Source organism: Hylobates moloch, unplaced genomic scaffold, assembly GCF_009828535.3.
Source record: "Hylobates moloch isolate HMO894 unplaced genomic scaffold, HMol_V3 SCAFFOLD_15, whole genome shotgun sequence".
Taxonomy (NCBI): domain Eukaryota; kingdom Metazoa; phylum Chordata; class Mammalia; order Primates; family Hylobatidae; genus Hylobates; species Hylobates moloch.
In genome coordinates, this window is record NW_026652290.1 from 2,017,370 (window position 1) to 2,029,461 (window position 12,092).

Genomic DNA, 12,092 nt, shown 5'->3' on the forward strand with positions numbered 1-12,092 from the left:
TGTACTACAGCCTGAACAACAAGAGTGAGACTCCAACTCAAAAAAACAAAAAAAAGTAAGAAAGAAAGAAAAAAGTAACACAGGTCTCCAGGGATGCCTTTATACATAGCTGAACAGGTTTACAGCTGATAGAGGTCTGAGCCTCAGATGGAGACTAATTCAGGAGTCACAAACAGAAAGCTGGTTGTTGAAACCATGAGAGCAGAGTTGCAAGCTGGAGTTACTGGGAGCTAAATGTCAAATTCAGAGAGACAGATGCAGCAGAATTAGAACTGGAAAATGTGGACTCCCTTTGGAAGGATGATGGTTGCTAGTGACTTCAGTGGATACAATTTCAATGGCATGGTAGGTAAGGAAGTCAGATGCAAAAAGAAGCGGAGACAGAATAGACTCTCTACCAAGAACTTGGATGAAAGAAAAAGAGAGTAGCTATGAAGGGGGCCAGCTCAACTGCGTTTTTTGTTTGTTTTGCTTTGCTTTGCTTTTTAGGATGAGCTATTTGGGGCATGTTCATAGGCTGTGATAAGGACCTTGCAGAGGGGGCAGGGAGGGCTGCTGAAGCAAGAGCTGAAGAGTGGGAGGTCACAGTGAAGAGGCTGGCTCTCCCTGGGAGGAGAGTCTGGAGCAGTAAGGTGAGGGTGCATGGGCATGATCGTGCTGTGAGCAGAGAGGGACCAACTGACCTTTTGTTCCAGGCTCTTTTCAAGAATGTTGGTATAGGCTAGGGGTAGTGGCTCACGTCTGTAATCCCAGCACTTTGGGAGGCCGAGGTGGGCGGATCACGAGGTCAGGAGATCGAGTTCATCCTCGGTAACATGGTGAAACCCCATCTCTTCCAAAAAATACAAAAAATTAGCCAGATGTGGTGGTGGGCGCCTGTAGTCCCAGCTACTTGGGAGGCTGAGGCAGGAGAATCACTTGAACCCGGGAGCAGGAGGTTACAGTGAGCCAAGAACATACGACTGCACCCCAGCCTGGGCGACAGAGCGAGACTCCGTCTAAAAAAGAAAAAAAAAAAAGATTGTTGGTATAGCAGGCTGCCTTGGAAGATAAAGATAGTGCCTCCCTCTGGAGCAGAGAGCAGATTTCCTACTGTCCAACATAATAAAGATAATGTCTCCCTCTTGGACAAGAGCAGGTTTGCTTGCAGTCCATTATAAAAGATTCTGGCTCCCTTATCTCAGGGATTCTCAGCTGTGCTGCAAACCCATTGTGTGTGCAACACCCACCTGGGCCTCTCTGTCTCACTCTCATGGGGCTTGAGGAGTAAAGAGAAGTGACACAAACATGATGCCTATGTTGCTTGCTGCACCATGAGTAATAAAGTCCTTTGTCTCTGATCCAGTAGTCTTGTGTCTTCTACCAGCATCCACAGAACTATGGCAGGTTCACTGGTTAGCTTGTAAGTAGAGCAAAATCTGCACAGTTCTTAACAAAAGATGACTTTGAACTTGGGGGCATGGGAAGTTGAAGGTCACTTCTGATGGGCTGCATTTTCTCACAGGTATGGCTGGGAAAAGAGGAGGCTTGAGGAAAGAAGTAAGTTCTAGAATCATTGTTGAGCAGGATAGAAGCTGGAGCTGAGCAAGGATAAGGAAATGGCTGATGTTGAGAGCCAGCTGAGGCCAAACGTGTTCCCAATTCACTCTGGAATGAGCTACCCCTGACCCCTGACCCCCGCAGCACTCAGCCAGGCCAGGGACAGGCAGCACAGGAGAGGCAGAGGCAAGAGTGAATCCAGGTCAGAGTTTTGCTGGGCAGAAAACCAGGAACACAAGAGAATCTGGGTTACTGATGCAGGAGTAGCTCAGATTATAACCCAGGGAGTCCTGCCTAGATAAGAAGGAAAGCTGCTGAGACAGGGTTGGCCCACTGGGAGAAAATGGAAGGATGGAGACCCTGGAGATCCTGAGGCTGAAGATGGGAGGAAGGAGAACTCCAGGTGGGTGGACAGGAGATCTTGGTGTGAGGGGAGTACTGCCATTTAAGACACTGGAGGTGGACCTGGATCATTAACACAGATGGGGGTTAACTCCCACACAGGAGGAGAGCACCCTCTCCCCAACTCTTAAGACTGGAGTCCTGGCCGGGCGCGGTGGCTCACGCTTGTAATCCCAGCACTTTGGGAGGCGGAGGCGGGCGGATCACGAGGTCAGGAGATCGAGACCCCGTCTCTACTAAAAATACAAAAAAAAATTAGCCGGGCGTGGTGGCGGGCGCCTGTAGTCCCAGCTACTCGGAGAGGCTGAGGCAGGAGAATGGCATGAACCCAGGAGGTGGAGCTTGCAGTGAGCCGAGATCGCGCCACTGCACGCCAGCCCGGGCGACAGAGCCAGACTCCGTCTCAGTTAAAAAAAAAAGATGAGTCCTGAGGCCTGGTGCAGTGGTGGAAGGCCAAGGTGGGCAGATCACCTGAGGTCAGGAGTTTGAGACGAGCCTGGCCAACGTGGTAAAACCCCCATCCCTACTAAAAATACAAAAAAAAAAAGCTGAGCATGGGGGTGCACTCCTGTAATCCCAGCTACTGGGGAGGCTGAGGCAGGAGAATCGCTTGAACCTGGGAGGCAGAGGTTGCAGTGAGCCGAGATCACGCCCCTGCACTCCAGCCTGGGTAACATAGACTCTGTCTCAAAAAAAAAAAAAAAAAAAGACTAGAGTCCCAGCAAGGAGACTCTGCGCTGTGGTGGGGGCCAAGTTTGTAGGTTTGTAAGTGGAAAGTTGAATAAATTACTAATGGATGATTCTCCTTTTCTCCATGAAGTAGAAGGTAAGGCACTTACTGAGAGCAAGGACTAGGAGGGGTATTTATGGGCACAGAGAGAGGGTCTGAGGAAATGTGAGAAGCCAGTGATCAGGGGATAAGTAACATCTACAGGAATTTTGACAAGTAAACCCATAAAGATTGAAATGAAAGTCTTGACACCATAAATTCCAAGTAGTGCCCAATCACGGGGTAGCAAGATGAGTCTGGCTCTGCTGAGCAGTCTTGGGGTGAAGGAAAGAACTGGCCCAACGTGAGTGACCTCCAGTGACCCTGACTTGGTGGGAGAACTGAGACCGGATGGACTGAATGGCCATTCCTGACCACAGGCCCAGGCCCTGGGAGGTTTTCGGGAAGCCTTGCAATCGGACAGGTACCTGTTGCTGCACCCAGACTTCCTCGGATACATGAAGAACAGATTAGAGCAGAAAGCACGTGACACGGTAGCCTAGGTCCCTCTCATCCTTGCAGCCTGCTGACAGTTGGGAGTCTGGGGCATGTCACAGCTTTCTGAACAGTGGCCACTGGAGCACACCCATCTCACAGTGAGTAACACTCACTGCCAGGGAGTGCTCCACTTAGCACAGGTACTGAGCTTCCCAGCCCTTTCTGATGCTGGAGCCTGCTAGACCAGGGGTCCCCAATCCTAAGCCTGGTCTGCGACCTGTTGGGAACAGGGCCTCGCAGCAGGAGGTGAGTGGCGGGCGAAGGAGCATTACTGCCTGAGTTCCGCCTCCTTCAGATCAGCCTCGGCATGAGAGTCTCAAATGGGCGCGAACCCTTTTGTGAACTGCGCATGCCAGGGATCTAGGTTGCGGGCTCCTTATGAGAGAATCTTAACTCATGCCTGATGATCTGAGGTGGAACAGTTTCATCACCAACCCCCCCGCCCCCACCCCCGTCCGTGGAAAAATTGTCTTCCAGGAAACCAGTCCCTGGTGCCAATAAGTTTGGGAACCCGTTGTGCTGAACATTTCAAGTGGTCTCTCTGACTGGCCTCGTTCTGTGAAAGGAACTCAATGCGATTGAGGGGACTGGCCACCCTGGATGGTCACCAAATAAGCGCTGACAGCCTCAGCTCCCCCACGCAACCCATCACGGCAAGCTCCCCACCTCACCCCCTTTCCCCCGCCCCTACCACCGGCCCAGAGACTGAGCTGTCGGGTTTTGCTCCTCCACCCTGCCTGCCCCCTCCCAGCTGTCCTGGTGTCCGCAGACTGACAGATCTGAGGGTCCTTTGGAGGGAGCCGGGCAGATCTCCTCCCGGCCGCCGCCCACCCGCTACAGAGTCTGGAGGCCGAGTGCCCGGCCCGCAGAGCGCAGCCAGCGCAGCAGGTGGCAGCGTCTACCCGCGCCTAGCCAGCCCCGGACCACGCGAGGAAAGCGCCCTGCCCAACCCGAGACTGGTGGCCTCCCGGGGCTGGGCTCTGGAGAGAGCGCAGTGGCAGGAGTGGCCGCTGCCGAAGTCCCCCGGGCAGGGGGCAGGGCCAAAGGAGCGCGCGCTCCGGGCGCCGGGGCGACACTCCAGCCCCGGGGGACCCGCCGCCCAGCTCCCGAGGGTGCGGCAGCCTCTGGCCACTCAGCCGGTGCCGAGAGGGAGCTGCCGGGAGGGGAGGCGCCGCAGGCACCGGGCGGGCAGGGCGGGGCAGGGCAGGACGGCCGCCTCCGCAAGTGCCACCCGGCCCACCCGGGCCTCTCCGTTCTGCCTGGGACGTCAGCGGACGGGGCGCTCGCGGGCCAGGGCTGTATGGGGCTCCCGCGCGGGCCGTTCTTCTGGCTGCTGCTCCTGTTCACGGCTGCCTGCTCGGGGCTCCTCTTTGCCCTGTACTTCTCGGCGGTGCAGCGGTACCCGGGGCCAGCGGCCGGAGCCAGGTAGGGGCTGCCGCGCGCAGAGCGGGAGGGCGCAGGGGCGAGCAGGGCGCGGGGAGGGTGCCCAGCCCAGGGCTCCCCGGAGGCCCGTAGCCCTCAGCCCAACCTCCGCGTCGACCCCTCTGGGGCAGCTCTCAGCGAGGACTCGGGCCGCGGCCCTTTGTCGCCAGAACCCTCTCCCAGCCTTAACCTCGCGCTGCCCGGACCCCGCGGCCTTTGCCTGGGTCTAAGGAAGATCTCGCCCCTGTGCACTGGCGACCTGCCCCGGTCCCCCTTGTTGGTGAAGTCCTCCCCGGCCTGATGAGTACACTTTCTATTGTCGAAATCTGGCTGGGTCCCCGAAGCAGATAAAAACTTCCTTTTTTGTCGGGAACTCTCCCTCGGTAACGTCAGATTCTGCTTTTTGGGCAGGGGCCCAAGTCTCCGGTTTCCAACTTCGCGGGGACCCTCCGTCGGGCCGCGGTCAGTCGCCTTTCCCGCCCGCCGCGGTCTCTGTCCGCCCCGCGCCCGCTCCCTTCTCCCCGGCCTCCGCCCGCCGTGTCTGGATAAGCCCAGTGCGGGCGCGATCCGCGAAGAGGCGGGCGCCCGAGGCAACGAGGGGCAACTCCTGGCTCCGTCCGCGCTCTCCTCCCCGCGCCGCCTTCTGCGCTCCACACCCTCCTCCTCCCTGGGAACTTTCCTGGGTGTCCCACGAGGACAACCTGGGAGCCGGCCTCTAGCAGGTGGTGGTTCCAGTGACTGAAGAAGCCGCAAAACGATTTCGCTTAGCTTAAGAAAGGGGGACCAAGCCGTGCGAAGTCTGGGTTTGGGAGGAGGGAAGGGCCCGGCAGCCTCAGGGAGAGGCCTCCAGACCCAGCCTTTCCCTTCCTGGCGCTTTTCCATCTGCGCACCCCCTACCAACCTAGCTGGGGGCCTAACGGGATGAAAACAAAATAAGTATCTGGTCTCCACAGATGCAGTCAAAGGATACACCAAAAGTTGCAGAAGAATGTGAAACAGCTTGCCAGTGATCAGGAGTCCAGCACTCTTAGAACAAAGGGTGCTTGCCCCCCCACGGTGACTTAACGCCTGTAGTCCCAGCACTCTGGAAGGCGGAGGTGGGAGGATTGCTTGAGGCCAGGAATTCGAGGCTGTGAGCTGTGATTGCACTACTGCATTCCAGCCTGGGCGACAGAGCGAGACCCTGTCTCAAAAGAAAAGGAATCCTTGTCACTTTTATGTAAAGATGCTTAAAACACAAAGTATCTCAATGCAAAGAAATAATACATGTTTGATATAAGCCTGGGCAACATGGCGAAACCTCATCTTTACCAAAAATACAAAACTTATCCGGGGATGGTGGTGCATGCCTGTGCTTCTATCTATTCGGGGAGCTGACCAAGAAGATCCCTTGAGTCTGGGAGGTCGAGGCTGCAGTGCGCTATGAACGCGCCACTGCACTCCAGCCTGGGCAATACAGCAAGGTCCTGTCTCAAAAAAAAAAAAGAAGTTCGAGGTGATGGATATGCTAATTAGCTGGTTTGATTATTACACATTACATACACGTATTGAAATATCACACTGTGGCTGGGCGCTTTGGCTCACGCCTGTAATCTCAGCATTTTGGGAGGCCAAGGCAGGTGGATCACCAGGTCAGGAGATCAAGACCATCCTGGCTAACACGGTGAAACGCCGTCTCTACTAAAAAATACAAAAAATTAGCCGGGCCTGGTGGCGGGCGCCTGTAGTCCCAGCTACTCTGGGGGCTGAGGCAGGAGAATGGCGTGAACCCGGGAGGTGGAGCTTGCAGTGAGCCAAGGTCGCGCCACTGCACTCCAGCCTGGGCGACAGAGCAAGACTCCGTCTCAAAAAAAAAAAAAAAAAAAAATCACACTGTACCCTGTACATATGTGCAAGTATGTGCCAGTCAAAAATAATTTTACAAAAAGGAAGAGACCTGATCTAGCAGCTCAGCCCCACTCTGCATGTGACATCCTGCCCCACCAACACCAAGGCCCTCTGGCTGCTCTGGACCACTGCCTATGGGGTAGCCCTGCTCCACAAGGAGCAGAAAAAAAAAAAAAAGGCCTTCACTAAATGTGGTTCCTCGACCTTGGACTTCTCAGCCTCCATAACTATAAGAAATGAATTCTTTTTCTTATAAAAATAATCTTTTGGGGACAGTCTCACTCTGTCACCCAGGCTGGAGTACAGTGGGTCTATCTTGGGTCACTGTAACCTCCACCTCCAAAGCTAAAATGATTCTCCCACCTCAGCCTCCCAAGTAATACATTTTCTTTTTTTTTTGAGACAGAGTCTCCCTCTGTCGCCCAGGCTGGAGTGCAGTGGCACCATCTCGGCTCACTGCAAGCTCTGCCTCCCAGGTTCATGCCATTCTCCTACCTCAGCCTCCCGAGTAGCTGGGATTACAGGCACCTGCCACCACACCCAGCTGATTTTTTTTATTTTTTAGTAGAGACAGGTTTTCACCATGTGAGCCAGGATGGTCTCGATCTCCTGACCTCGTGATCCATCCGCCTCGGCCTCCCAAAGTGCTGGGATTATAGGCATGAGCCACCGTGCCCAGCCCCGAGTAATACATTTTTTAAAAAACACAAAATTATTTCAAGGTATCTAATACAACTTTATGAAGTTTACTATACTTCTATTATAATGCAACAATGCTTTTTTTTAAAAAAAGATCTTTCTTCTTTTCAAAATGTAGTATGACTCAAGCACCTGGCCGTTTCCTGCTGTTTCTCTGTATCTGCACTGTAGCTTAAACCCCAGTGCGGGGCAGGTCAGGACTCAGCCTTGCTGTGGGAGGTGGATATTTAGTCTGGGAGAGAGTGGAAGGTGGATGGCATTCTGGGCAAAGCCAGCAGGCCACATGAGCTTCCCCAGATAGGGACTGCAAACAGACATGCCTGGTTACAGGAGACAGTCCAGGAAGATGGGCAGCTGGGACAGGGTCTACAGAGCCCAAGGAGAGGGTTCTTTAGTGCAGATTAGAGTGGAGCCCAGTCTCGGCATTTCCTCATGGCAGAATCTGGATCAGTGGGTCCCCACCTGGGCATTCCTATTAAAAGTTGTTGTTGTTGTTGTTTAATAGGAGAGTAAGAATCAACATAGGGCTGCCAGTTACTATCCATTGTCAACGTTATGTTTTTAAAAAGAGAACATTTTAGGGTTAAGTATTAAGAATATGAAGGCTGGGCACGGTGGCTTGTGCCTGTAATCCTAGCACTTTGGGAGGCTGAGGCAGGTAGACTGCCTGAGCCCAGGAGTTTGAGACCAGCCTGAGCAACATGGCAAAACCCCATTTCTACTAAAAATACCGAAAAAAAAAAAATAGCCAGGCCTGGTGACACATGCCTGTAAGCCACAGCTACTTGGGGGGCTGAGATGGGAGGATCGCTTGAGCCCAGGAGGTCGAGGCTGCAGTGAGCCAAGATCCTGCCACTGCACTACAGCCTGAGTGACAAAGTGAGACCCTGTCTCAAAAAAAAAAAAAGGCTGGGCGCGGTGGCTCACACTCATAATCCCAGTACTTTGGGAGGCCGAGGCGGGTGGATTACAAGGTCAAGAGAGAGATCAAGACCATCCTGGCCAACATGGTGAAACTCGTCTCTACTAAAAATACAAAACTTAGCTGGGCCTGTAGTCCCAGCTACTTGGGAAGCTGAGGCAGGAGAATCGCTTGAACCCGGGAAGCGGAGGTTGCAGTGAGCCGAGAGGCACCACTGTACTACTCCAGCCTGGTGACAGAGCAAGACTCCATCTTAAAAAAAAAAAAAATTGTGAGTAAAATTAACTTTCTGAAAAACACAGCACATGGTCCGTATATCTCCTCAGGCTGGTAAAACCTCCCAGAAGGGCATGTGCAGGCTGGCCCCCTTCCTACGCCCTCCCAGGTGCCCCAGGCACTTGGATTCCTGAGAGGGAGGGGCTGGAAGGATTAGTGGGAGCGGGGCTGGGAGAAGTTGCTGAGCACCAGGGATACGCTGAAGTCACACCAGGCCTCCCTGAGGGTGGGGAGTTCAGGGCAGCAAAACTGAACTTGGGGGGTCCCCATCACCTCCTTTGCAGCTGTACCCCTGCCCCCCACCGGTCTCAACTCCGCCCTGTTCCACAGCTCCTCTGTCAGGCTCTCCAGCCTGGCTGCACAGCAGAATCACCTGGTTGGGGTGCTGGTTGGACTCACCAATGCCCGCCCCCGACCCCAGAACAATCAGATCAGAATCTCAGGAGTCCGGGCTGAGCGATGGGGTTTTTCAAACCTCCCTGGGGGTTCTCATAGGCAACCTAGGCTGAGCACCACCGTCCTAGTTCCTTCTCAGAGGGGGTCATATTGTGCTCATGAGCAGGAACTACGGGATTATGTGGGCGGACAGGTGGACAGTCCAAGGGGGCAAGGGAGGGATAGGGGAAGGGATAAACTCTGCTCTTTCTGGGCCGTCCCTCCAGGGTCTTATAGGAAACCAAAGGGAGGCAGATCCTGGGTTCCCTTGCGGCTCAGCCGCCTCAGCACCTAGAAGCCGGTAACGAGAGACCTTTGTTTCTCTTGCAAGCTGCCAGCCCAGAGTCCCCTCCACCTGCTCCCTGTGGCTGCTGGGGTGAAGGGAGGGGTCTGAGAGAAGCCTGGCCACCCTTTTGAAAGGGTAAGGACCCCTGTTCCTTCCTTCATGTTTTCCTTCTGCCCTGATTCAGGGGCCACCTAGTGCCTGGGAATTGGGCATTGGGAGGGGACAGTAACACTATCCCGTTACTGCCCCCTAGAAGGGACACTAATAATAGAGGCTGACACAGCAAGATCCTTTCTCTTCCTCCTTTAGGAGGTAAAACTAGCTAATATTTAGAGAACACTTTTTTCTTTTTTTTCTTTTTGAGACGGAGTTTCGCTCTTTTTTTTTTTTTTTTTTTTTTTGAGAGGGAGTCTCGCTCTGTTGCCCAGACTGGAGTGCAGTGGCACGATCTCAGCTCACTGCAATCTCCGCCTCCTGGGTTCACACCATTCTCCTGCCTCAGCCTCCCAAGTAGCTGGGACTACAGGTGCCCGCCACCATGCCCAGCTAATTTTTGTATTTTTAGTAGAGATGGGGTTTCACCGTGTTAGCTAGGATGGTCTCGATCTCCTGACTGCAGTCTGCCCACCTTGGCCTCCCAAAGTGCTGGGATTACAGGCATGAGCCATCCCGCCCGGCCAGGAGTTTTGCTCTTTCACCCAGGCTGGAGCGCAGTGGTGTGATCTCGGCTCACCGCAACCTCCACCTTCCGGTTTCAAGCGATTCTCCTGCCTCAGCTTCCCAAGTAGCTGGGATTACAGGCATGTGCCAACACGCCCAGCTAAGTTTTTTTTTTTTTTTTTTTTGAGACAAGGTCTCACTGTCATCTAGGCTGGAGTACAGTGGCACAATCACGTTCACTGCAGCCTTGACCCCTGGTCTCAAACAATCTTCTTGCCTCAGCCTCCTGAGTAGCTGGGACTACAGGTGCCTGCCACCATGCCCAGCTAATTTTTTAAATTTTGTAAACATGAGGTCTTGCTATGTTGCCCGCTCCAACCCCTGGTCCCAAGCGATCCTCCCACTTCAGCCTCCCAAAGCACTGGGATTACAGGTGTGAGCCACCGCGATGAGCACAGACAGACTTTGCCCACCCCTAGAGCTAAGGGAGTCGGTCAGTCCAAAAGCTTCCAAGGGGTAGGTCAGAGCTGCTGACCCCTGCTTTCTTTTCTGCTTTTTCCCCCAGGGACATCACATCATTTCAAGCATTCTTTCAACCCGAGGCATCGAATTCTTGGACAGGAAAGGTAGAGTGGGCTACTGCTCTGTGGCAGTTTTGAGCACCCTCAAATTAGTGGGGAGGAGGGAAGAGGAGCAAATGAGAACGTTCTCATGAGATTGCTGGGCAGAAGCTCTTTGGAACGCCCTAAGTTACAGCTGAGCATCCGTCCCTTCAGGGCCTCTCAGACCTGACCAATACGGTTTCTTGTGGCCCAACAGCAGGGAAGGATGAATAAATATGTACTCATGGGGTGTAGCCAGCTGAACAGTTCTTCAGTCTTAAGATTGTATCTTAAATAGTCCTGTGAATTTTATATTCTACTCCTCAAAATATCTACTTCCTATAAAAGTTACATTTAAACTGCTCACCCTGGAGCAAACTCCAAGCTCTGGAAAGATGCCCTTGCTTGCCCATAAGGTTTGAGAAGTTTCAGAGCCCTGCCTCATAACCGTAAGTAACAGACAGCATTGATTTTGGGACTTTACCTGCGTTCTCTCACTGAAGCCTTGCAGCAACACTAGAATGTGCCCTTACAAATGAACAAAATGAAGCACCAAGAAGTTAAGTACCCTGCTTAGATAGTAAGAGGTATTCCTGGGGTTTGAGCCTCTTGTCTAGAACCTGGCTCAGAACCATTGCACGATACAGCCTCCTCCACCCCTTCCCACTCCACCCCACCCTGGTTCCATGTGCCGCCGTTAAGCAGGATGATGACTGTGTTGTTCTGGATTAATACAGGCTTAAGAGGTGTTTTCCATGCCCAAGAGACTAAACTGGGACATGTTGACTGGGGCTTCCGGGAGAAAGATTTCACTGCATGGTAGAGCTTAGTGACAGCCAAGCTGTTCAGAGACACAGCAAGTAGCCCTGGGCAGGTGATGGGGGCCCTGTCTTAAGAACAGAGGCCGCTGGACATGGTGGCTCACACCTGTAATTCCAGCACTTTGGGAGGCTGAGGCGGGTGGATTGCCTGAGTTCAGGAGTTCGAGACCAGCCTGGGCAACACAGTGAAACCCCATCTCTACTAAAATACAAAAAATTAGCCCGGCATGGTGGCAGGCTCCTGTAATCCCAGCTACTTGGGAGGCTGAGGCAGACTTGCTTGAACCTGGGAGACGGAGGTTGCAGTGAGCTGAGATCGTGCCACTGCACTCCATCGTGAGTGACAGAGCAAGACTCCGTCTACCAAAAAAAAAAATACAGAGGCCAATGGACACTTGGCCGGCAGGCTGAAGAGAGGCCTTGAGCACCTTAGGAGTGCTTGGACCAGGTCATCTTCAAGCTTCCTAAAGTCTTTTCCACCTTGAGCCTTGAGCTGTTCGATGCTAATTGACATATGTCCCCACCTGGTCTAAAACAAAGGGTTTGAAGTGGCTTTTGGACACACATAAGAAGGCAAAAACGGCCAGGTGCAGTGGCTCACGCCTGTAATCCCAGCACTTTTGGGAGGCCGAGGTGGGTGGATCACTTGAGATCAGGAGTTCGAGACTAGCCTGGTCAACATGGTGAAACCCTGTCTCTACAAAAAATACAAAAAATTAGCCAGGCGTGGTGGCAGGCACCTGTAATCCCAGCTACTTGGGAGGCTAAGGCAGGAGAATCGCTTGAACCTGGGAGGTGGAGGTTGCAGTGAGCTGAGATCATGCCATTGTACTCCAGCCTGGGCAATAAGAGTGAAACTCCGTCTCAAAAAAAA

At 53.3% G+C, this 12,092-nt stretch overlaps 1 protein-coding gene across 2 annotated transcripts in view; it reads left to right on the forward strand.

Annotated features, from left to right (window-relative positions):
* The first annotated feature begins 4,456 nt into the window (after positions 1-4,456).
* The window catches only part of ST6GALNAC2 (ST6 N-acetylgalactosaminide alpha-2,6-sialyltransferase 2), a 19,939-nt gene continuing 12,303 nt past the window's right edge, over positions 4,457-12,092 (forward strand). The window contains exons 1-2 of one of the 2 annotated variants that reach the window (XM_032176912.2): positions 4,457-4,633; positions 10,361-10,421. In XM_032176912.2, coding sequence (XP_032032803.1) covers positions 4,509-4,633; positions 10,361-10,421 — 186 coding nt within the window. In that variant the 5' untranslated portion in view covers positions 4,457-4,508. The remainder of the gene's footprint in view (positions 4,634-10,360; positions 10,422-12,092) is intronic. The other variant, XM_058429168.1, reaches the window with a different exon arrangement.